At 32.0% G+C, this 25865-nt stretch overlaps 2 protein-coding genes across 2 annotated transcripts; both read right to left on the reverse strand.

Moving 5' to 3' along the window:
• Window positions 1-28: 28 nt before the first annotated feature.
• LOC132719373 (uncharacterized) lies at window positions 29-1343 on the reverse strand. The gene is made up of 4 exons (XM_060703141.1): window positions 1293-1343; window positions 911-1015; window positions 581-649; window positions 29-341 (listed from the first exon to the last, which is right to left on the reverse strand). The coding sequence occupies exons 1-4, from the start codon at window positions 1305-1307 to the stop codon at window positions 30-32; spliced, it is 501 nt and encodes a 166-aa protein (XP_060559124.1). The 5' UTR covers window positions 1308-1343; the 3' UTR covers window position 29.
• Window positions 1344-6253: 4910 nt separating this feature from the next.
• Window positions 6254-10644, reverse strand: LOC132719365 (uncharacterized). The gene is made up of 5 exons (XM_060703130.1): window positions 8512-10644; window positions 8087-8214; window positions 7732-7836; window positions 7402-7470; window positions 6254-7162 (listed from the first exon to the last, which is right to left on the reverse strand). The coding sequence occupies exons 1-5, from the start codon at window positions 10400-10402 to the stop codon at window positions 6851-6853; spliced, it is 2505 nt and encodes an 834-aa protein (XP_060559113.1). The 5' UTR covers window positions 10403-10644; the 3' UTR covers window positions 6254-6850.
• Between the last annotated feature and the right edge of the window lie 15221 nt (window positions 10645-25865).

The raw sequence follows: 25865 nt of genomic DNA on the forward strand, positions 1-25865 counted from the left end.
AAAACACTCAGAATTTATATAGGTCAGTCTTAAGAATCTAAATTCATTTCTGACACGATGCACTTCCAAATTATTGACGGAAGTTCACGGTGCCTGTTTGTGACCTTCTGTGGTTCTTCCTTGAGTAAAGTTACCACTTTCTGTTTATGGTACCATATCCTGTCCTCCAATAACGGCCAAAAAAATCTATTTACACCAATTCTGTGCATCACTTTAACCTCTAAATCATTTTCATCAACGTCAAGAATCAATCCTGGATATGGCATGTTCTCATATTCTACTACACAGTACAGTCCAATCAATGATTCTTCAACATTAAGAATTTTCTGAAGCACTGAGCTCTGAAAAAAATTAACACAATAATATCTTCATCATATTTTAAGATGAATACAGTTTATCATCGCATACTTTTATATGTGATAGATCTATGCAATTACATGTATAATTAAAATAAAAGTTCCATGGACATTCTGAAACCTGAATAACAATTCATAAATTATATATTGTAAGTTGATTTTTTAAACTCTCTTTCAAAAAACAGAATCATATTAAGCGTATAGATCTATATGTTAATAATTACCGAAATATTCGTTCGTACAGACACAGTGGTGCTAGCACATTCCACTTCAGCAGATGAATTTGGTGTCCCCTGAAAAGAGTTGTAATTTAGAGCTGTACTAAAATAACACACACAAATCAGGTATACTTATTGTAAAAAATTCTAATTAAGGCAATTCTGGTATATTAAACAACTATACTTGTTATATCTATAAAAGTCAAAAACTGAAGCTATAAATGTTTTACAATTTTCTTATGAATATCATCTACAAAAATGACTGTTGACAGTTTGAAAGAGCTACAATCTGATGGATATGTTTGAATTGAGTATTGCTATTTAGCAAAGTATTACCTGTGACAGAAGTGTCGTAGATTTCAGATTAAAACATTCGCAATTCTCTGAACAGAAACAACTCAAAACTCGAGATGACACAACTCCTTTCTGCTTAACAACAATCTGAAAACAAATTAAAGTTAAATTTATATCGACAATGTTATATCGTTTCTATCGTTCAAATGCTTTGTATTAATCACTCAGGCCTACCAGCCTTCGTGATTATATTACAGCACATTTGAACTCGAACTGTGCATTATTCTACAACAAATCACTCAAAATTTAGATCTGTTTCCTAAATTTACTAACTATTGTCCTATTACAGTATAATTTTGTTCTTTTTCAATTAAATTTTAATGAATTATCACTAAATAAACTGATAATGAAATTACAATATTACCTGATGTAGCTTCATTGTCTCTTTAACAGACGGAACATCATCATTAGCCGGTATAGTTCACGAAAGTCGTTACCAGAAATCTCAATCAGTTCTATAGAAGTGCCGTATTTACGAATTCCTGTAAAATAACGATGAATAGGTTAAATCATAAAAAGCTAATTGAATCTTGTATAGCGAATGTATTGTTATGACTTGAAGTGGTTACAGACTATAAGTAAGCTATGATTTTTCTTCAGGCAGAACGATTTAAAGTATTTATAACTTATGAAATATACAAAATAAAAATAATGTAACTGTAATAAACCGTAATTTAGAAGCCATTCTTATATCTGGTTGACGCATTTTTCACATCTGTATGATCACTGAATATTTGTTATATTGCCCTGTGCATTCAACTAGGAATTTATATACATACCTTCAATCAAATCTGCTGTTTTAGTGATATCTTGACCTTTAGTGTTCACAACAGTATCTGCTGTTCTTTTGATGACAGCACCGATGCCATCGGGGGCCCCCTTTCCATGGCTTGCTTCCATAAAGTTCCATGTTCCAGCAGAAAATCCGAGGTCAAAGAGTTTCGTGGAAAACATGTAGAAATTGGACTTACTCCTGTACTGGCTTGTTGGCCCATCAGATATAAAATGTAATATGTTTAAACCAGGGTTTAGTCGTTTCATTTGCTTTATAACTGGTTCAAGGTGGGCCCAGATTCCAACTACTTTATGGGAAGTATTGTCTGATATTGTAGCAAATGCTTTTGACTTCTGGTGAGTATAAGCCATCACGGTATGTATGGAAATTTGTCTCTTGGAGAACCCAAAGTGCACACTTTGTATTTCACTCTTGTATTTACAAAGGTAATTTTCCGAAAAGTCTATATGCAATATTAATTCATTTGTTTTGCATGAATCTTTCAAGTGCTTCAACTGCAAGTATTGATGAGATATGTTGAATTCATGTCTTGCTAATCTCGTTATATCTTGTTGAAGTTCATTAACAAGTGTCGTTATTGTGCCTGTTTCAGTTTTCTTGACTGTTACGTTATGTTTGGTTTTGATAATTTCACCATTTTCAGATATTTTTTCTTTCTCGATCACATCAGATTTCCATTCCCTCCATTCAACTATTTTTCCATAATTTAGGTTTTCTGTTTCTGGTTTTGTGTTAATTTCTTTAAGCTTACACTGATTGCATTGTCTATACATACAATATTTATTCTTTGTATCACATGTAATACATGAAATAAGTTGGCGTAGGTCTTTTGTGTCTAATACCTTTTCATCATATAATTTATTGACTTTCATAGTTGGGTTTTCGTGAGTTTTACAAAGGCATGTTTCTCTATCCTTCTCAGATGCTCTTATAACCCAAAAAGGTTTCATTCGTGCGAAAAGACTATAGCTTATCCGTTTGCCCGTTTCAAAAAGAAATTTTTCGTGGAGATGTTTAATACTGTCATTTAATAGCCTTATTTGTTTCTTTATCTTTCTTCGTGTAATAGTGTATTTTTTGCCTCCTTTAATTCTAGAGTTATCGTCTCTTTCAAAGAAATCATCTATACTAGACTTCAATATGGTTTGTTTTGTCATAGAAATAGTGCGTGACTTTCTGATACGGATTTCGTTTATTCCCGTCTTCTGTTTGGCATAATGCATGCTGATTTTGTATTTTCTAAGAATTGCTTCTCTGTACAGTAAATTCTTAATCAGTTGTTTCTCGGCACTTTCTCCTTTCTTGTATCGTTTTCTTATGTTTCTCAACAACAGACAATAGTGTGTCAAATGTGTTTTCGTTTGTGCTTTCTTTTTCATAATTTTCTGTACTTCATTGTTTATTTCACTGTCAGATTCATCTTTCTTTCTTCTCATTCGATAATACCTTGATTTGTATTTATTCTTTAGTCTTCTTTCTTTATTTAGCTCAATTCTTAATTTAAACTGATCTCTGTAAGCTTTTGATCGATTTAAATTCTTTTTTTTTCTACCTCTTAATCTATTTGACTCACTTAATTGGTTACTTGAAGTTGAACTATACGGATCTGGTGTAGATGGTGGAGACAATTGTGCCTGTAAACCCTTCATTAGTTCTTTATCTTTTTTACGTTTAGATCTTTGGTTATATTTCCAGTTCCTCCTTCTTTTTCTTTGGTCTCTGGCACTCAATTCAGAAATAGACTTTAGCTGACCTGATTCTTTTCTCTTTTGGTACCTTTGTCTTTCTTTTTCTTTGTATGCTACGTGTTTTGCTGGGTCCTCTCTTTGTCGTTTTCTCCATAAGGCAGCGCGTTCTCCACTTGTGAGAGCCATGTTTCATAATGCTGAAGCTGATCACTGAAATTCGATATTTCACTTTTCTTCAGTTTTATACAATCTTGTAAAGTTTCAATTTCTTCTATAAAGTTTTGCACAGATTCAGGGTTCTTTTGTTTGATTTGTTCGATAAATAATTCTGCCTTTTTAATTTGATCATTCAGTATTTCTATCTGTTTCTTCACTCTATTGATGTGTTCTGTAATGAGAGAAAGTATCATGTCATTACCGAAACTTAATTTTACGGGTGTAAAATTGTCAATTGAAATGTTTTCAGTTGTTCTAAATATTTCTGATTTACAAGATTGATGCAAACCATCACTATGGTTTTTATTTAAACACATACTTTTAGATAGAAAATGTGTTTTTGCTTGCAATTATGACATATTATCATAATATATCATATAAACTTCTCCAATAACTTGTTCTGAAAAAACTTATATCTTTTTTCTTAAATCCTGATAACAGTTCACCTAAACATATTAAGAAGAAAAATTTATCAGACAATATGACAAGACATCTGCATATTTATTAACACTTTAGTTAAAAAAGTCATCTCCGAAACATTTTTGTCATTACCAATGCATAAAACCCTGTTTCGGTAATGACTGTTGCGGTAATGACATTTTAAATATTTTTCTCAATAAGCGTCTGAATGGCCCAGACTGTGTAATGTTTACCGTTATATTTTTCAACGTACACATATTTTTTATATACAAATATAGAGCGATTGTGAATAATAGTACAAATTTAGTTGCTATGTAACATTCGGTAATGACTAGATAAAAACATACGCATAAAAATCTGAAACTTACCTGGTAAATTTTCAGCGTCAGCCATTTGCATGTCACATGCGCCCAAAACAAATTTTCGCGCCGATTTCAACTTTTCTATGACGTCACGAGTTATTGACGAATAATAATATCGCTGTCGACTAATTGAGTTTATTTGTGACCGTTTTGGTAATGACATGAATTCAAGTTACCATAAAAAATGAAGTAAATAAATTGAATTGATGTAAATAATATATTTCTGGCTCAAAAATAGACATCTTATATGTCTATTTAATTCCTTTGAATACAAAAAAGAATTGAACTCTTTTAACTAGACGCCCAGTAAGCGTATAAAGATGGATGTTAAAACAAGTGACATTGTTAATTTTGGACCCCTTGTGTGAACAAATCGCAATTTATTGGTCTTTTTGTGAGAAATGAAATAAAAATCAATCACTTTCTACCTTATAATTATGTTTAATTTATATAACAAATAATTTCGATTTCATTTTTATTTCATTTTCATTTAAATAAGAACTCAAGGTGGAGTGACACCGTTTCGGCAAAAAATTTAGAATCACCCAACTCTAGCACCAATATTTTCAGATTTATCTCCCCTTGAACTTAGAATTTTCCTCAAAAAATACTATTTTTACTATTACTTCTTTATTTCTTAAGGAATCAACCTCATACTTCAAATATATGTACCTTATCATCATTCCCATCTTATGTGACAAGGTTCATAACTCTAGCACCAATATTTTCAGATTTATCTCCCCTTGAACTTAGAATTTTCCTTAAAAAATACTATTTTTTACTGTTTCTTCTTTATTTCTTAAGGGATCAACCTCATACTTCAAATATGTGTACCTTATCATCATCCCCATCTTATGTGACAAGGTTCATAACTTTAGCACCAATATTTTCAGATTTATCTCCCCTTGAACTTAGAATTTTCTTTAAAAAATATTATTTTTTACTTTAACTTATTTATTTCTAAAGGGATCAACTTCATACTTCAAATAAATGTACCTTATTATCATCCACATCTTATGTGACAAGTGTCATAACTCTAGCACCAATATTGAAAGAATTATCTCCCCATCAACTTAGATTTTGTTACTAGAAAAATGTTATTTTTTACTATAACTATTTTAGTTTTAAAGGTGTCTACCTCAAACTTCAAATACTTAGTCCTTGTAATCAATTATATTTTATGTGACAATGTTCATAACTCTTGAAGTAATTTTTACAGATTTTTCTCTCTTTGAACTTGGGATTTTCTATCAACATGAAACTTTGTAGGCAGATATATCTCAATGGGTAGATGTGCAGTGCACAAGAGACATAACTCTGCTTGCCTAATTCTGGAGTTATTGCCCTTTGTTTATTTTTACTTTTTAGCTCGACTATACGAAGTATATGGAGAGCTGTCCTACTCGCCCCGGCGTCGGCGTCCGCGTCCGCGTCCAGATTTCAGATTAAAGTTTTGGTGCAGTAAAATATTTTTCACTATAACTTTGTCATTTCTAAAGGTATCAACTTCAAACTTCAAATAAATTCATAACTGGGTGATTCTATAGTTTTTGCCTTTCTGTTGAAAGATCAAAGGCTTGACATCGCAAAATTCTCAACTTCAGTCATTTCATTCATTTATATTGTTATCTAGCATCATTTGATATTGAATTCCGTGCATAGATATTGTCTGATTTTTTATATTTTATAAATGAATCGGGTGAGCAACACTTCAGAGTCATTACCACAACATTTTTTAAATGCAAAATAGTGAAAAAATGGGTAGGGATATCATTTGTTCATACAAGGTTATTCAGTAAAACGACCTATATTACATCTTTTGATTTAATAACACGTTAAATCTATGTTCAGAAAAACTCGTATCATTTGACAAATCAGGAACCTCCATAAAAGTAAAAAAATACCAACATTAGAATATATTTTTCACCTTAATAGGGATACAAATGTTAAAAATTTTTGTTGTATAATAAATGTATAAATGAAATAAATGAGAAATGCTTAAAATTGTCTTCGATATTTCTTAAAAGGGTAAAAATAAAATTAAAAACAAGTGAGGTTATGGTAATGACACAGCGTTGTGGAAGTGACGCCTGCGTTATGGTGATGACAATTGAAATCTACATCTGTGTTGAATGCTTATTTACGTAACACAATAGTAACTAACAAAAACTTTATTGCCGATAGAACATGAAAATACAATATTATAACTTTAATTGGTCATACTCAAACTGTTAAACATGAAAAAACTTAGTTGTAGTAAAACTGTAGATAAACATTCAAAATTTTGTAACATATAGAGCTAACACACATTAATTATAATTTAATTACCAAATGTGTAATAGTATCATATATGCGGCCATATTTGATAATATTTACTGAGTCTCTGGTTTGATAATCAAACAACGAGAGAAAAAACACTCAGAATTTATATAGGTCAGTCTTAAGAATCTAAATTCATTTCTGACACGATGCACTTCCAAATTATTGACGGAAGTTCACGGTGCCTGTTTGTGACCTTCTGTGGTTCTTCCTTGAGTAAAGTTACCACTTTCTGTTTATGGTACCATATCCTGTCCTCCAATAACGGCCAAAAAAATCTATTTACACCAATTCTGTGCATCACTTTAACCTCTAAATCATTTTCATCAACGTCAAGAATCAATCCTGGATATGGCATGTTCTCATATTCTACTACACAGTACAGTCCAATCAATGATTCTTCAACATTAAGAATTTTCTGAAGCACTGAGCTCTGAAAAAAATTAACACAATAATATCTTCATCATATTTTAAGATGAATACAGTTTATCATCGCATACTTTTATATGTGATAGATCTATGCAATTACATGTATAATTAAAATAAAAGTTCCATGGACATTCTGAAACCTGAATAACAATTCATAAATTATATATTGTAAGTTGATTTTTTAAACTCTCTTTCAAAAAACAGAATCATATTAAGCGTATAGATCTATATGTTAATAATTACCGAAATATTCGTTCGTACAGACACAGTGGTGCTAGCACATTCCACTTCAGCAGATGAATTTGGTGTCCCCTGAAAAGAGTTGTAATTTAGAGCTGTACTAAAATAACACACACAAATCAGGTATACTTATTGTAAAAAATTCTAATTAAGGCAATTCTGGTATATTAAACAACTATACTTGTTATATCTATAAAAGTAAAAAACTGAAGCTATAAATGTTTTACAATTTTTTTATGAATATCATCTACAAAAATGACTGTTGACAGTTTGAAAGAGCTACAATCTGATGGATATGTTTGAATTGAGTTTTGCTATTTGGCAAAGTATTACCTGTGACAGAAGTGTCGTAGATTTCATATTAAAACATTCGCAATTCTCTGAACAGAAACAACTCAAAACTCGAGATGACACAACTCCTTTCTGCTTAACAACAATCTGAAAACAAATTAAAGTTAAATTTATATCGACAATGTTATATCGTTTCTATCGTTCAAATGCTTTGTGATTATATTACAGCACATTTGAACTCGAACTGTGCATTATTCTACAACAAATCACTCAAAATTTAGATCTGTTTCCTAAATTTACTAACTATTGTCCTATTACAGTATAATTTTTGTTCTATTTCAATTAAAATTTTAATGAATTATCACTAAATAAACTGATAATGAAATTACGATATTACCTGATGTAGCTTCATTGTCTCTTTAACAGACGGAACATCATCATTAGCCGGTATAGTCTTTTCCACTTCACGAAAGTCGTTATCAGAAATCTCAATCAGTTCTATAGAAGTGCCGTATTTACGAATTCCTGTAAAATAACGATGAATAGGTTAAATCATAAAAAGCTAATTGAATCTTGTATAGCGAATGTATCGTTATGACTTGAAGTGGTTACAGACTATAAGTAAGCTATGATTTTTCTTCAGGCAGAACGATTTAAAGTATTTATAACTTATGAAAGATACAAAATAAAAATAATGTAACTGTAATAAACCGTAATTTAGAAGCCATTCTTATATCTGGTTGACGCATTTTTCACATCTGTATGATCACTGAATATTTGTTATATTGCCCTGTGCATTCAACTAGGAATTTATATACATACCTTCAATCAAATCTGCTGTTTTAGTGATATCTTGACCTTTAGTGTTCACAACAGTATCTGCTGTTCTTTTGATGACAGCACCGATGCCATCGGGGGCCCCCTTTCCATGGCTTGCTTCCATAAAGTTCCATGTTCCAGCAGAAAATCCGAGGTCAAAGAGTTTCGTGGAAAACATGTAGAAATTGGACTTACTCCTGTACTGGCTTGTTGGCCCATCAGATATAAAATGTAATATGTTTAAACCAGGGTTTAGTCGTTTCATTTGCTTTATAACTGGTTCAAGGTGGGCCCAGATTCCTACTACTTTATGGGAAGAATTGTCTGATATTGTAGCAAATGCTTTTGACTTCTGGTTAGTATAAGCCATCACGGTATGTATGGAAATTTGTCTCTTGGAGAACCCAAAGTGCACACTTTGTAGTTCACTCTTGTATTTACAAAGGTAATTTTCCGAAAAGTCTATATGCAATATTAATTCATTTGTTTTGCATGAATCTTTCAAGTGCTTCAACTGCAAGTATTGATGAGATATGTTGAATTCATGTCTTGCTAATCTCGTTATATCTTGTTGAAGTTCATTAACAAGTGTCGTTATTGTGCCTGTTTCAGTTTTCTTGATTGTTACGTTATGTTTGGTTTTGATAATTTCACCATTTTCAGATATTTTTTCTTTCTCGATCACATCAGATTTCCATTCCCTCCATTCAACTATTTTTCCATAATTTAGGTTTTCTGTTTCTGGTTTTGTGTTAATTTCTTTAAGCTTACACTGATTGCATTGTCTATACATACAATATTTGTTCTTTGTATCACATGTAATACATGAAATAAGTTGGCGTAGGTCTTTTGTTTCTAATACCTTTTCATCATATAATTTATTGACTTTCATAGTTGGGTTTTCGTGAGTTTTACAAAGGCATGTTTCTCTATCCTTCTCAGATGCTCTTATAACCCAAAAAGGTTTCATTCGTGCGAAAAGACTATAGCTTATCCGTTTGCCCGTTTCAAAAAGAAATTTTTCGTGTAGATGTTTAATACTGTCATTTAATAGCCTTATTTGTTTCTTTATCTTTCTTCGTGTAATGGTGTATTTTTTGCCTCCTTTAATTCTAGAGTTATCGTCTCTTTCAAAGAAATCATCTATACTAGACTTCAATATGGTTTGTTTTGTCATAGAAATAGTGCGTGACTTTCTGATACGGATTTCGTTTATTCCCGTCTTCTGTTTGGCATAATGCATGCTGATTTTGTATTTTCTAAGTATTGCTTCTCTGTACAGTAAATTTTTAATCAGTTGTTTCTCGGCAGTTTCTCCTTTCTTGTATCGTTTTCTTATGTTTCTCAACAACAGACAATAGTGTGTCAAATGTGTTTTCGTTTGTGCTTTCTTTTTCATAATTTTCTGTACTTCATTGTTTATTTCACTGTCAGATTCATCTTTCTTTCTTCTCATTCGATAATACCTTGATTTGTATTTATTCTTTAGTCTTCTTTCTTTATTTAGCTCAATTCTTAATTTGAACTGATCTCTGTAAGCTTTTGATCGATTTAAATTCTTCTTTTTTCTGCCTCTTAATCTGTTTGACTCACTTAATTGGTTACTTGAAGTTGAACTATACGGATCTGGTGAAGATGGTGGAGACAATTGTGCCTGTAAACCCTTCATTAGTTCTTTATCTTTTTTACGTTTAGATCTTTGGTTATATTTCCAGTTCCTCCTTCTTTTTCTTTGGTCTCTGACACTCAATTTAGAAATAGACTTTATTTGACCTGATTCTTTTCTCTTTTGGTACCTTTGTTTTTCTTTTTCTTTGTATGCTACGTGTTTTGCTGGGTCCTCTCTTTGTCGTTTTCTCCATAAGGCAGCGCGTTCTCCACTTGTGAGAGCCATGTTTCATAATGCTGTAGCTGATCACTGAAATTCGATATTTCACTTTTCTTCAGTTTTATACAATCTTGTAAAGTTTCAATTTCTTCTATAAAGTTTTGCACAGATTCAGGGTTTTTTTGTTTGATTTGTTCGATAAATAATTCTGCCTTTTTAATTTGATCATTCAGTATTTCTATCTGTTTCTTCACTCTATTGATGTGTTCTGTAATGAGAGAAAGTATCATGTCATTACCGAAACTTAATTTTACGGGTGTAAAATTGTCAATTGAAATGTTTTCAGTTGTTCTAAATATTTCTGATTTACAAGATTGATGCAAACCATCACTATGGTTTTTATTTAAAACACATACTTTTAGATAGAAAATGTGTTTTTGCTTGCAATTATGACATATTATTATCATAATATATCATATAAACTTCTTCAATAACTTGTTCTGAAAAAACTTATATCTTTTTTCTTAAATCCTGATAACAGTTCACCTAAACATATTAAGAAGAAAAAATTATCAGACAATATGACAAGACATCTCCATATTTATTAACACTTTAGTTAAAAAAGTCATCTCCGAAACATTTTTGTCATTACCAATGCATAAAACCCTGTTTCGGTAATGACTGTTGCGGTAATGACATTTTAAATATTTTTCTCAATAAGCGTCTGAATGGCCCAGACTGTGTAATGTTTACCGTTATATTTTTCAACGTACACATATTTTTATATACAAATATAGAGCGATTGTGAATAATAGTACAAATTTAGTTGCTATGTAACATTCGGTAATGACTAGATAAAAACATACGCATAAAAATCTGAAACTTACCTGGTAAATTTTCAGCGTCAGCCATTTGCATGTCACATGCGCCCAAAACAAATTTTCGCGCCGATTTCAACTTTTTTATGACGTCACGAGTTATTGACGAATAATAATATCGCTGTCGACTAATTGAGTTTATTTGTGACCGTTTTGGTAATGACATGAATTCAAGTTACCATAAAAAATGAAGTAAATAAATTGAATTGATGTAAATAATATATTTCTGGCTCAAAAATAGACATCTTATATGTCTATTTAATTCCTTTGAATACAAAAAAGAATTAAACTCTTTTTAACTAGACGCCCAGTAAGCGTATAAAGATGGATGTTAAAACAAGTGACATTGTTAATTTTGGACCCCTTGTGTGAACAAATCGCAATTTATTGGTCTTTTTGTGAGAAATGAAATAAAAATCAATCACTTTCTACCTTATAATTATGTTTAATTTATATAACAAATAACTTCGATTTCATTTTTATTTCATTTTCATTTAATAAGAACTCAAGGCGGAGTGACACCGTTTCGGCAAAAAATTTAGAATCACCCAACTCTAGCACCAATATTTTCAGATTTATCTCCCCTTGAACTTAGAATTTTCCTCAAAAAATACTATTTTTACTATTACTTCTTTATTTCTTAAGGAATCAACCTCATACTTCAAATATATGTACCTTATCATCATTCCCATCTTATGTGACAAGGTTCATAACTCTAGCACCAATATTTTCAGATTTATCTCCCCTTGAACTTAGAATTTTCCTTAAAAAATACTATTTTTTACTGTTTCTTCTTTATTTCTTAAGGGATCAACCTCATACTTCAAATATGTGTACCTTATCATCATCCCCATCTTATGTGACAAGGTTCATAACTTTAGCACCAATATTTTCAGATTTATCTCCCCTTGAACTTAGAATTTTCTTTAAAAAATATTATTTTTTACTTTAACTTATTTATTTCTAAAGGGATCAACTTCATACTTCAAATAAATGTACCTTATTATCATCCACATCTTATGTGACAAGTGTCATAACTCTAGCACCAATATTGAAAGAAATATCTCCCCATCAACTTAGATTTTGTTACTAGAAAAATGTTATTTTTTACTATAACTATTTTAGTTTTAAAGGTGTCTACCTCAAACTTCAAATACTTAGTCCTTGTAATCAATTATATTTTATGTGACAATGTTCATAACTCTTGAAGTAATTTTTACAGATTTTTCTCTCTTTGAACTTGGGATTTTCTTTAAGAAATATTATAACTTTGTTACTTTTTAAGGTATCTACTTCAAACTTCAAATATATACTTCTTATCATTACATACATGTTGTGTGACAAGGTTCATAACTCTAGCGTGACTATTTCTAGAATTATTTCCCTTGATCTTGGAATTTATTTTAACAAATGTTATTTTTTTACTATAACTTAATACATAATTATACATAATTGATTTTTCTTTCATAGTTTTGTCCTCCTTACTGCGTCCAGTATTTTATTAGTCGAGCTTGGCTATCTCCTGTGACAGCTCTTGTTGAAGTTGTCCGGGACATAACTCGGAAACCATAAGAGATATCAACAAGAATTTTTGTAGGTTGATAGATCACATTGATTAGAAGTGCAGTGCAAAGAGCAGTAACTCTTCCTTGCCTAGTTTTGGAATTAGTGCACTTTGAACTTTTTCCAGGGACATAACTCTGAAACTACAAGAGGTTTACTTTCCTGTATCCAAAACCTAGCCGGGGAGCATCACCCGGCTCAAACCGGACTCTTGTTTGTTCTGCTGTTCTTCTTACTGAAATGAGTCAGTTTTATTTCGCTTAAGGTTGTTTAATGTTAATAATTTCATGAAATTAAAATATGGATAAATCTCTATAACAACAGTTCTTATAGCCTCTACATACAAATTTATTTTCAGTGTGAATCGAATGGGAATAAGAGTTGCACAAATACATTTGTAAGAAACAAGTTCGAGAAAACACACTTTATTTTAAATAAGTAAAAATAGCACATGTTTAAAACAAAAAAGTAATTTATTGGTATCTTATATTAAATTAAACGAAGTAAGATGAAGTACTGGCATTGGTTATGGAATATTACAACTTAATATAAACATAGTAAGAAAGAATAAATAAATATTTAAGTAAAGAACTTTGATTTACTCACAGATGAATCAAATTTGTAGGAATATGATTTAAAATTAAGCAAATGAAAAGAACAAGTAGTCAAATGAATAAATACCCAAATTCTGCTCCCTATATTTTGGCCTAAGCTTTGCATAGATTCGGCGTTTCTCAGATATTTGACATGCAACATTGTCTAGTGGACCATTACCAACGTTTAGATGCATATATACATATATAAAATTTCAGTTAAGTGTGGTAACAACCTTTATTACAACATTCAGGATCTTTAAAGAACTAGTATTTTGACTTCCGTACAAAATACGTTGTATACTCATTCACTATGATTATACCCATTGCCAACAGAGCAAGACAAATGAGTTTTTGTTTTGTTTTTGTAAACTTCAACAAAAATAAAAAGTTTATTGAGAAATAAAAGTGATAGAATTTCCAAGGCACAATGTGCCTTTAAAATTTCTATTCCTCAAAAGCCATTACATCTAAATGTGATATATATTTGACATGAAGTATTGTGGACCTCTTTCAATTTTGTTCAAATTATATAAAATTGCTCCGCTCCGTTGGTCATGGATTTCCTTTTTATTCCGACCCTTTTAACGAAGAAAATGTTACAGTCATGGCGGCCTTGCTGTCCGCAAAGTCTTCATACTTGGTAACAAGAACCCTTTGTATAAGACCTTTAAGTAGGTTAGACGAAACTTGACTTTAATTCATAAATGACATTGACCTTTTAGACCATATATTTTACGTCTAATTACAACTCTTATGAAATTCTCTCATGTTTCATGTTCATGAAAGTCTTTGAGAGATTGTGGATAATAGAATGTGCAAGACGCTCCCTAGCACCGGTTTAAGCGGTATTCAATCCCCAACACTAAAGGTATTGGAATCACTGATACCGGGGGACCAGAAACAATATAACAACACTAGTGGTGTATGTATGTATTATATGCTTTATGAGGGTCCATTTGCCCGTGAAGACACAAAAGCAGCTTTTGCTGTCAATTATGGACCCCGGACATGTAACCAAACATGCCCTTAAAAGGTTAATTTTGAAGCACTAATGGTAATGCAATTTCCTCGGAGTTTAACCCAATGATATGAATTTTGACCTGTACGGCGGCCTATGAAAAACCCTGAAATGGACTGTTATGATAGCAAAGGGCCTTACACTCAAGCTGTCAGTGAAATACAAGAGTACAGGGCGATTTTTATACACACAACACTTAACGCCTGTTGTACAAGGGAGATTCATCTGGAACGATGAGAAAATGAAAACTAATATTGATATTTGTATACCTGTTTATGGGAGATATTGCAAGGTGTACTCTCTTTTCAAGTTTACAATGACACACTTTGAAAGCCAAATATTGACATATGATACATTTTTTGTATTTATTTGATGACTACAATTGATGTTATTTAGGCATGGTTTCTTAAATGCGTATAAAATTAATAAATATTTATTCAGAGTGTATGCCAAGTATTTTAAAATATTAATATAATCCAACTTTCCTGATTCATGTTTTATCAGATGTTATTTTGCTCTAAAACGCTCATATACATTACAATTTTATCATATGCATTATAGAATTATGAATAGTATACTTTCTAAATTGAATTTATTTTACATGCAGCACTTCCATGGATATTTTTCAATTGATATTTTCAACCTAGAAGCGGCTGCAGCGATTAAATTTTCAACATAACTTCTCAATTTGTTTTTAATTATTTAGAACTGTCAAACATGTGGTTAAAATGTTGTAATTGTGAATTTAGAGCGTTTTAGATGTTAAACAGCTGAAGAAACGCGACATATTGATTGTTCATACAAAACGACTGTACCCTTTTTAAGGGTCAAAGGCCTCTGTCAATAACTTGACAAATTTGAAATGATGATGCAATTTGGTGAGTTCTGTCACCCAAAATCAACTGTCATTCAAATTATCTCTTTAGATAACTACCCGGCACTTAACGGTTGGAACGCGTTGTTCTTTGGACAACTCTTGTTATAATATGATCCTTCCTAAGTTTAATTAAAACATTTTAAAACTGTACAAGTCATTATATCGAAACCATTTACAGGTCATCACATTAAAACTATGTACAGGTAATCACCACAAGTCATACTAAAATATTCGCCTAAGGCTTTAAATCAAGGGCGTGTTCTGGTTGTTAATATTCTATTATTTCTAGGTTCTATTCTTGATGTTGCATATGAGATATACTTATGCTACAAAGATTGCAAATATATATTCAACTTTATATATATATTTTATGTAAATTGTTACAGGTGCAGAAATTTCTCATTAACGTGTAGTTATATGAAGAGGTAAAGGTGTATTCACTTGAAAGGTAAGGTCAGACTTATACGATGATTTTTGAACTGTAGTGGATATTTTTTGTCATGTGTTTATAATACGAAATCGACAACATTTTTCCAGTTAATATTTAGTACATATCTCACTGAAGTGTCGAAGAAATTATATATGTTTTATATGAACGTATATCTAGACGAATAAGAATACAAAATTTATATATAAACATAGTGTCCAAAACACATTTAATGATGCTCATTTTTTGGAAAACTAATGAGTTTTTCATTCTTCCTTCTTATGAGAAGGAAGAACTACGTTTGTTGAAACTCACTGACACGTGACGATGTTAAACCAAGACATCCAAAGCATTCAGAATTATTATGAAGCGCGCCATTTTGTTCTATGAAGAAAGCGACCATTACTTTATCATTGTTGCGCATTTGTCAATATGTCACAGGTCGGCATCATGTATTTACATGTCTTGCCATTTATCATCAGCAGAATTGTTTTTATTACGATTTTGTTTAAGCTGTTACAAATATATATCTTTAAACTATTAAAGATACATGAAAATATTTTTAATCTATCTTCTGGAGTCCTGTTTATACCCATATTTATTAAATTAATATTGCCCTAGAAGGAATTTTGGTAAGCTAATAAGTGGTAGATATAATGAGCAATGATACTCCTCCGGTAATACTTCCTCGTATTAGCTATAAATATGCATGACGCACGATCAGTTTGTGTATCCAATTGATAACACATGTCCTCATTATCTACTTTCATTTTCAACACAAGACATTATGTTACATCATTTTACATGTCACAAATTACTACTGATTATAATTAAATATTTCTACAAGAGCATATTATAATGATATAATTAGAAATAACAACAAATTTATTCAATATCCGCCATTGCATTGTATTAGGTCAATAACTTTAATAATACCTTTGAAACGAATCTTGATATGTTCAGGTGAAAAGCTTCGTACCAAAACTTGACCGTGTGTATCTGAAAAAAAAAACTCTTCGTGATGACATTTAAATGTATATATGGTATCATTCATTTATGATATATACCGATACTAGGGCAGAGGATCGAACTTGCGGTGTCTAGTGCAACTTACATACAAAACAGGCACCAACCCCCGTGAATTAATTTAATGTGATCATTGAAATAGAAAGATTTCTCACATCATTTGTAATGCATGTTAGTTTTGTGTTATTAACACCAATTATCAGTAAATATTGGTGGCTGATTTGGGACGCTTTTGTGCGCTAACAACAACATGTCAAAGCGCCAAATGTCGAACTTTCGTCTTGTCATCATGTCGCATCATGTCGCATCATGTCGCATCCGCGCAGTCTGGTCAGGATCCATGCTGTTCGCTATCAGTTCCTCTTCTTGTAATAGAGTTGGTAAGCGAACAGCATGGATCCTGATCAGACTGCGCGGATGCGCAGGCTGGTCTGGATCCATGCTGGTCGCAAACGCACTAAGTTGGTTTTGTCGTGACACGGCTTATATTTACCTTAACAACCATGATTATACAGAATGCCATTTGTCAATTTAGCAATGCTGGAAATCAGTCTAATAAAAAAAACCTGGAAACTTCTAGTATACCCTCTTTATAACCCTAACATTGCCAAAGTGGACTTTCGTAAGTTTGTGGCGATTTTATTCAGTTCATGACCTCACAATGTGTTCATTAATTACACGCATAATTGCTTTATTTCGTGAGTGATTATACAACAAAACTTTCGACAAGACTTAGTGGATCTCCAGGCATGAAAAGTATGTCCGTTTGGCTAGCGATTATACCGAAAAGTATGCTAAACATTTCTCATGCTGAAAAATCATACAGATAATAGAAATAATTTCTCTCAAAATTGGGCAACTCAAATCAAAAAGATTTAGATAGTCACGGTTTCAGTTATATTTGGAATTGCCAGTTTGATATAGATATTCCGTTTGAAGAGATTAAGTTAAGAGTTATTAATAGTTACAAACAAAATTGGTACTGTGAAATAAATAATTCGAATCGCTTACATTTTTATTCAATATATAAACACGAATTTTTGTTGGAGAAATATTTTTCAGATGTTTGTGAACAAAAATTTAGAATAGCTTTAACTAAATACAGAATATCAGCACATAATTTACGCATTGAAACTGGAAGATATGACGACACACCCAGGCAAAGTCGACTATGTACCTTTTGCAATTCTAATCAAATTGAGGGCGAAAATCATTTCTTGTTGGTCTGCCCTTACTATAGAGATATAAGAATAAAATATTTGCCAAGTTATTATTGCCATTGGCCAACAATCACAAAGTTTGAAAATATCTTATCATCTAATTCTAGAAAAAAGACTTAAAATTTATCAAGATTTTTATACTTTGCCTTTAAAAGAAGAGGTAATCAAATTTTTCTCTTAATTTGTGTAGTAATCTTTATTTAATCACAAAAAAATCAAATCAAGATTTATATTTTTGTCATATAACAAATATCCCTCCGCTAACACAGATTTCATAATATTTTGTTTTGCATATTGTTGCTAATAACTATGTTACCTGTCTATTATTATGCTAGAAACGTTGTTATAATGTTTAAAGCAAATAAACTATTTTGTATTTTTCATTGTATTGTTTTGATATATGGTTATGTCATTTTGATATAGAACAGAACAGAACATTTATTTTATTAGATTTGTACCATAATTAAGTACATCATCGTAACATATTTACAAAATCAATACATTTACATGTAATATAATATACAGTCACATGATAAACCAGTGTTTATATAGAGGATATTTGTTTAGTTCAGTGTAAGATCGGAATATATTTCACCGAGTGAGCACCAAAAGGTATATTTCACGAGTGGCGCAACCACGAGTGAAATATGTAATAGAAAGAGCACCGAAACACGAGGCTATCTGATTTGTACGAGGGGGCGTAGCCCCCGAGTATTAATCAGATTGCCGAGTGTTTTGGTGTTCTTTCTCTTTTGTATCATAGTCAAACATAAAAACACGTTCCCTGTTGTCACAATATGAAACCCCGGCAAAAATGAACCAATGAACGAACATCTGAATATGACATTTCTGTCGCTTTCCCTTTCTCTGCCGTCACAATATGTAAACCCCGGCAAAAATGAGCCAATCAATGGGCATGCTCTGGAGTGCGGGTAACTAATACCCGCACTCCAGTTAACGCACTGTACATGTATATGTATACGATTTAACCCTGACACATTTTCAACAGAAAGGTCTCCAAACTATGATACAAGAACTTTTGGTGTTCACAAGGTGAAATATATTTCGATCTTACACTGAACTAAATAAATTTTCTTTTTATTATATGCAAAAAACGTTGTAAAAAGGCATTAAACCTATCACTGAATGAAAAGTGCGCCAAATAATAATACAACGTGACGTCATTTACGACGTCACGGCATTAATGTGGTACCCAGTACTGTGTACGCTGGTATTTCACCGAAACAACGTAAGGGGCTTAAATTCAAAACAGTGAAATTTTCAAAGTGGTAATTTCACTGTTTCAAACAGTGAAATTATCAGTTTTATATCACTGATATATTTCTATAAGCCACCGAAAAGCATGTAATAAAAGTATCGAATCGCAATAACACATACATTACATTTACACATTTACATTTAATTAAGTTACAATTACATAATATAATCATGATATTTTAAGCATACAATTTCATCGTGTTCTTTTCTAAGAGGATGGACTTAAATATGTGTAGCAGATGCTCTTAAAGTCATAGCACGTTTAATACATTATAAATAGCTAAATTTTTAATAATTGTTCTTTCATCATTTTTTAATAGTTCTACAAATTTAAACATGCTTGGTTTAACATAATAATACTTTTTTGTATTTTCTGATCGCAAGATCAGTAAATACATAGCTAACATCCACGGTCTAACACAAATTTCCTAACAGACCTAACAACGCAAAGTAGTTCTCACTCAAAACTGCTTAAAAACCAGCAATTTAAAAGACAGAATAATTTTTAATGTAGGCATTTAACGAATTACAGTGCATTGAAAGTTCAGATTAGTCAATAGAAATATGAGGTTACAATCACAAGTTTCGCGGATGAATATCATTTTAATCAATGAAAATGCTATTTTTAGCTATGTCAATTACTGAATACTCCAGGGCGTAGTACACAAATAAATCGTGGAATATATACATGTCGGACTGTTTTGGCGAGAAGATTTTCGCTAAATTATTTTTATCAGTGTTAAACAGGTTTATCGTGAACAAAATACCTCGAAATTGATAAGGATTACAAACACGAAATGGAAATTCTCAATTTAGAATTACAATGTATTTGTTTTTATTCAGGCTACATATTACGTATTACTTCACCGTGGTGCAGGAGTATCGCGCCCGTATCGCGCTCGTTTAGGGTGTGAGAGGCCAAAGGTTCAAATCCTAGTCGAGGCAACTTTTTTTTTTAAGTGTCTTTTTTAAGGAAGTAGCCACGATATGCAAGGATAAAGTGTGGCTGTCATAAAAAATGATTTTTGATGCAACTCTAGTCATGCAAAATTCCATATGTATCAATCTCAAACTGTTACAGAAAAAAAATCTTAACGCAGTCGCTGCGTAAGATGAATTATAGTATATAAAAATAAACTTATATAGGAAAATACATACAGATAGTCAGTATGATTTAGATATGAAAGATCAGAAAATACCACAGAGCTTGCAGCCCTTTGATTATATATAGTTTCCTTATAGTGGTACTCTGATTTTATACAAGTATAATTACCAGGTACCATTAAACAGTCTTCAAGAGAGTCGGGGTATACTTCAAGGAACACTGGGGGTCTACAAGTTGTACGCGGAATTGTCACCAACAGCGTCAATGATAAATAAATCAATTAGAATAATTAATAAATGTGCTAATATTTAAGCTGAAGAGTGCTAAAATGAAGTAATGAACATGAAAAAATCTGAATATCGAAACAAGTAATACAAGTAATGTGGTTAAAATTCCTTTGTTTATTTCTAGAAACATCCCGCCTTTTTAATGAAATTTCATTTTACCAGCAAAATGAAAAAAGAAAGAAATGGCGAGAACAAATGGATCACCATCAACGAATTCTTAAATTCATCCATAATATGCACGTTTGATACCGGACTTTGGAAGGGATTTAGGCACTAACCGATAATTTAACGCGAAAATTATGAAAAATAAACTGGCGCGTAAATATGGTAGCCACAGACCTTTAAAGTTAGTGTACAAGTAATAATACAAAACACGAGACTTTCGTTATATTTTAAATGACAATGTTTGGTGATTAAAATTCCCTCTGATCAACCGAAGTAAGTTTAAAGGTGACATACCACCTTTTCATACCGGAAAGGTGTCGCTTTGTGCATTATTTCATGCCTGCGCTTCTTTATGTGCAGAATCACTGATCTGAAGTAAAGCTAAGTATTTTCTTACCGACATGAAACACGCCGGAGATAAAAATAAAAAAAAACTTATAAATGACGCAATAAAGAAGTAGTCACGTACAAAGATTTTCTTTTTTACGTGTTTTTTTTTCTTTGTCGATATACCGTACTACATACAGCTCGAGCTGGCATTGCTTCAATATCCGGGTTTTCTGAATCAGAACTCTTTATTGCGACGGACGCGCCCTTAGGCATGGAATTTCGACGTCTACAATAAAAAAAGTGTCCCGAACCGAATAACATCTAACAAATAGTGCACGATTTAATCATATAAAGCACACACATTATGTCGAAATATGTGGAAAGCGTTTATGTTCCAGTTTGATTGCAAAGACCATTAGTTATCTGACTTATAATATAAACAAATGAATATCATATAAACGAGAAAATATCGTAATAATTGCACTACTTTGACCTTATTTGTCCAATCCGAAGTACAGCCAAACACGGTTTTATGAATGAAAGTCGTAAGCAGAAAAAGTAGAACGACAAGTTATATAGAAAATAGTAATAATACATTTTAATATAGAGCAAAAATGTTAGTAAAAACATAAGGAAGTAACTTTTATGTGAAAAATATGTCCCAAAATATCTTTTTGTGGTGACTGAAATAGTTTTCTAAATAACGATTCCTTCGCTTAGAAGCACTATTTTTATCAGTGAGATTGTACAGACACGTCACTCCTCAGACATTTTAACTTTGACCATTTTGCAGACATTTCACCCTAAGACAGTTAACTCATCTTTTTAAGAAATTTGATTGAGACACATTTTCAATTTTTATTTTTTCTGTTGAACCGATAATCAATGTAAAAAAAGATAGAAATATTCAATACTGGAGTATCTTGAAGGGTTGGTGTGGCTTGAATTGTACGGGGGATTAAGTGTCTTTTTCCCATGAATCTGACCTAGTTTATCGACGATCAGATCAAGCATCAAACTGCAGTATTTTTATGTAAAATGTGTTTAGATATTAATTTCCTTCATTTGCAAAAAAATGTGTAAATTGTACGATTACGCATGTGTTAAAGCAACTAAAAGTAGTGTATACTGTGTAGAAGTACGTACTACGGTAAATGGTACGACCTTTTATATTTATTGCATTTTTTTTTTCAAAAAATATATAATTGTTTATAATGAAAATCAATAAAATTAAAACAGTCGTAGTAGTGGCGTCTTCCATTATAAACAGAGTTTTTTCTAGGTTTTCGAATAAGTGAATGTATTAATGTAAACAGTAGGGATTGGCGAAAAATATGAATTCTGAAAAAACAACAACAAAAAAACATGAAAGAGAACAATTAGCCAGGCAGTAAGACAAAACAGTCGTTGTACATTTTCCTTAGATTTGGTTTCAAGACAGTTCTTTTTCACGAATGGCACACTTCTTTATACCATGCATAAACCATTTATTCAGCGCACTATTAATATTAACTATAGAAATACGACCCATACAAATTATTAAAACATTGAAATCGAATATTGTTTATTTCTTTTTTTATTATTTTAAAACCGTAGACTGACATTAAGAAAAGAATCGACACAAGTATGTTTTCTCCAGCATCATGAAGTATGTCATACTGAACCTAGATCTATATTCTAGACAAATACGATAGGTACCAGTTTGTTACCAAGATATTAAAGTACGGTTCAGCTATAAGACTAAGATATGTCTCAAATTGAACATTTTATGGAAAATTAAAATTGAATTGACCATTTATTTTTGATATTTTTCCATATTAAATAGACTTATGTGATCATTACAGGCACGGGTACACGGCAGGGAGCTGAAGGGCTGAAGCCCCCTTCCCAAACACCCTGGCCTGAATTGTTTTCCTATAAAAAATACAAAGCGCATTGAGAGTAAATATGATATAAATCTAAGTCCTTGTTTATTTGAACCTGAACCCCAGCTGAGTTTCCTGTCATAAAATTCTTTCAGTCCATTTTACAATTTGTCGAGACTAAATACAATGGCTTAGACTAAATACATACATGCAGACACTAATTAGTTCTCTTGGTCAGTGTAAGAGCAACTTATTCGTAGTACATCTAAATACATTTACTTTTGAACTATAAGTAGCCCCCTATTGAATATTGAATGTGATGATGAGTTTTTCGTATATATATTCAGCAATTTTGTTCAATATTGAAGCGCAAGTGATGTAAATTTAAATTATTTTAATCTTAAAGCACGCTTTTTAGGGTTAATGTAAAGCATATCATACCCTCTGGAAAATTCATTAAAAATCATAGCTTTCCCATACATGTAGATTAAATTTTTTCTTCCAGTTTTGCAGAAATAACATTTTTGTGAAAAATATGTTGACACTTCAGTTTCAAAATGTGCAAATAAAATGCACCAAAAGCAATAAGGTAACATATGAATTTCATTTTTTTCCTGGGAGAACCGCCAGACCCTCCCTCATCAAAAGGCGGAGTTTGGTCATTTCAAACATACCCCCCCCCTACGAATTCTTATGGCCCGGCCCTGTAATAACAGAGTAAGTCTATTCGAATGATATTCTCTCCCTTCACAATTCTTGACCTATTTCATACTCTGCATAATTTGTGTGCACTGTTATAAATGCCCTGACTCTTGAGGAAAATATTACTTCCTTATTAATTTTCTGTGTTACCAATTACGGAACAAATAAAATTTAAAATATTGCAAGGTCTTATGTCACTTGTATATGAAAAACGACTGGAGCGGCTCCGGGAGCCTGATGGAAACATTAGCTCAACTGTCCTTCTATCCTTCTCATCTTGGTGTCATGAGTGTCCACGTTGGCATACCACTTTGGTTACAGATTTTGGGGCTACGTTCAGCCTATAAAGCATAGAACTTCATAAACAATTATTTACTTGTAACTTTAAAAATAATTTTGAGATCGTCTGTAATAAAATTTGCAAAGCCAATAACTCTAGCATAGTTTTTTGACAGAACAAATTGATAATTTTGAACCAAATTAATCTTGCTTATTTCTTTCTATTTTGTTGTATATGTTTTCAGGATTATAAATGGAGGTTACTGTCTGAACCCCATAAATCTAAAAATTATTGTAACAGAGTAATAGTCTTTTTTTAGGTAAGAAAAATCTTAATTTAAAACTTTGCAAGAAAATCAATCTTTAGGACAACAAATATATACTTGTGGTATTCATTTAAACATATAACATCAGTTTTCAAAAGAAAACAGGAGATATTCATATGAAACCTTTACATGTCTTTAGTCCATGTAGTCATAATTGGAAGTTTCTATCCAAGCTCCATAAATCTCAGACATAGGATTTTGCTGCCCTTTGTAAATAATAAAAAAAACCTTGGTCCTTTTTTGGCAGCATTTATGCAATTCCCTCTTCATTCCGTCGCACCCAGTGCTTTCAGCACTTTGATTTTTAGCTCACCTGAGCTTGCTCATGGTGAGCTATTAGGATCGGTGAATGTCCGTCGTCCATCGTACGTCCACAATTGCTTGTGAACACACTAGTGGTCACACTTATGACTCAATCATCATCAAACTTTGTCAGGATGCTTGTTTATTCAATTGCTCGGATGAGTTTGAAACTGGGTCATTTCGGATGGAAAACTAGGTCAAAGGAGCTAAAAATAGAAAAACCTTGTGAACACTCTAGTGGTCACATTTTTGACCCAATCATCATCAACCTTTGTCAGAATGCTTGTTCAGATTATTGCTTAGATGAGTTCGAACATGGGTCATCTCCGATGAAAATCTAGGTCACAGGAGCTATAAATAGAAAAACCTTGTGAATACTCTAGTGGTCACATTTTTGAACCAATCATCATCAAACTTGGTGAGAATGCTTGTCTAATCAATTGCTTGGATGAGTTTAAACATGGGTCATCTCTGATGAAAAACTACGTCACAGGAGCTAAAAATAGAAAAACCTTGTTAACACTCTAGTGGTCTCATTTTTGACCCAATCATCATCAAACTTTGTCAGGATGCTTGTTTAGATAATTGCGCAGATTTGTTCGAATATGGGTCATCTCTGATGAGAAACTAGGTCACAGGAACTATGAATAGAAAAACCTTGTGAAAACTCTAGTGGTCACATTTTTTACCCAATCATCATCAAACTTAGTGTGGATGCTTGTCTAGTCAATTGCTCAGATGAGTTTGAATATGGGTCATCTCTGATGAAAAACTAGGTCACAGGAGCTAAAAATAGAAAAACCTTTTGAACACTCTTGTGGTCACATTTTTTACCTAATCATGATCAAACTTTGTCAGGATGCTTGTTTATTCAATTGCTTTGATGAGTTTGCACATGGTTTATCTCCGATGAAAAACTACCTCACAGGAGCTATAAATAGAAAAACCTTGTGAACACTCTAGTGGTCACATTTTTGACCCAATTATTTAGAAACCTTGTCAGGATGCTTGTTTAGTCAATTGTTTGGATGAACATGGGTCATCTCGGGAGGAAAACTAGGTCACAGGAGCTAAAAATAGAAAAACCTTGCGAACAGTCTAGTGGTCACATTTTTGACCCAATCATCATCAAACTTTGTCAGTATGATTGTCTAGTCGATGTTTGGATAAGTTTGAACATGATTTATCTCGGATGGAAAACTAGGTCACAGGAGCTAAAAATAGAAAAACCTTGTGAACACTCTATTGTCACATTTTTGACTCAATTATCATCAAACTTGGTCA

Source organism: Ruditapes philippinarum, unplaced genomic scaffold (genome assembly GCF_026571515.1).
Source record: "Ruditapes philippinarum isolate M1 unplaced genomic scaffold, ASM2657151v2 ctg8373_1_1_1_1, whole genome shotgun sequence".
NCBI classification, from domain to species: domain Eukaryota; kingdom Metazoa; phylum Mollusca; class Bivalvia; order Venerida; family Veneridae; genus Ruditapes; species Ruditapes philippinarum.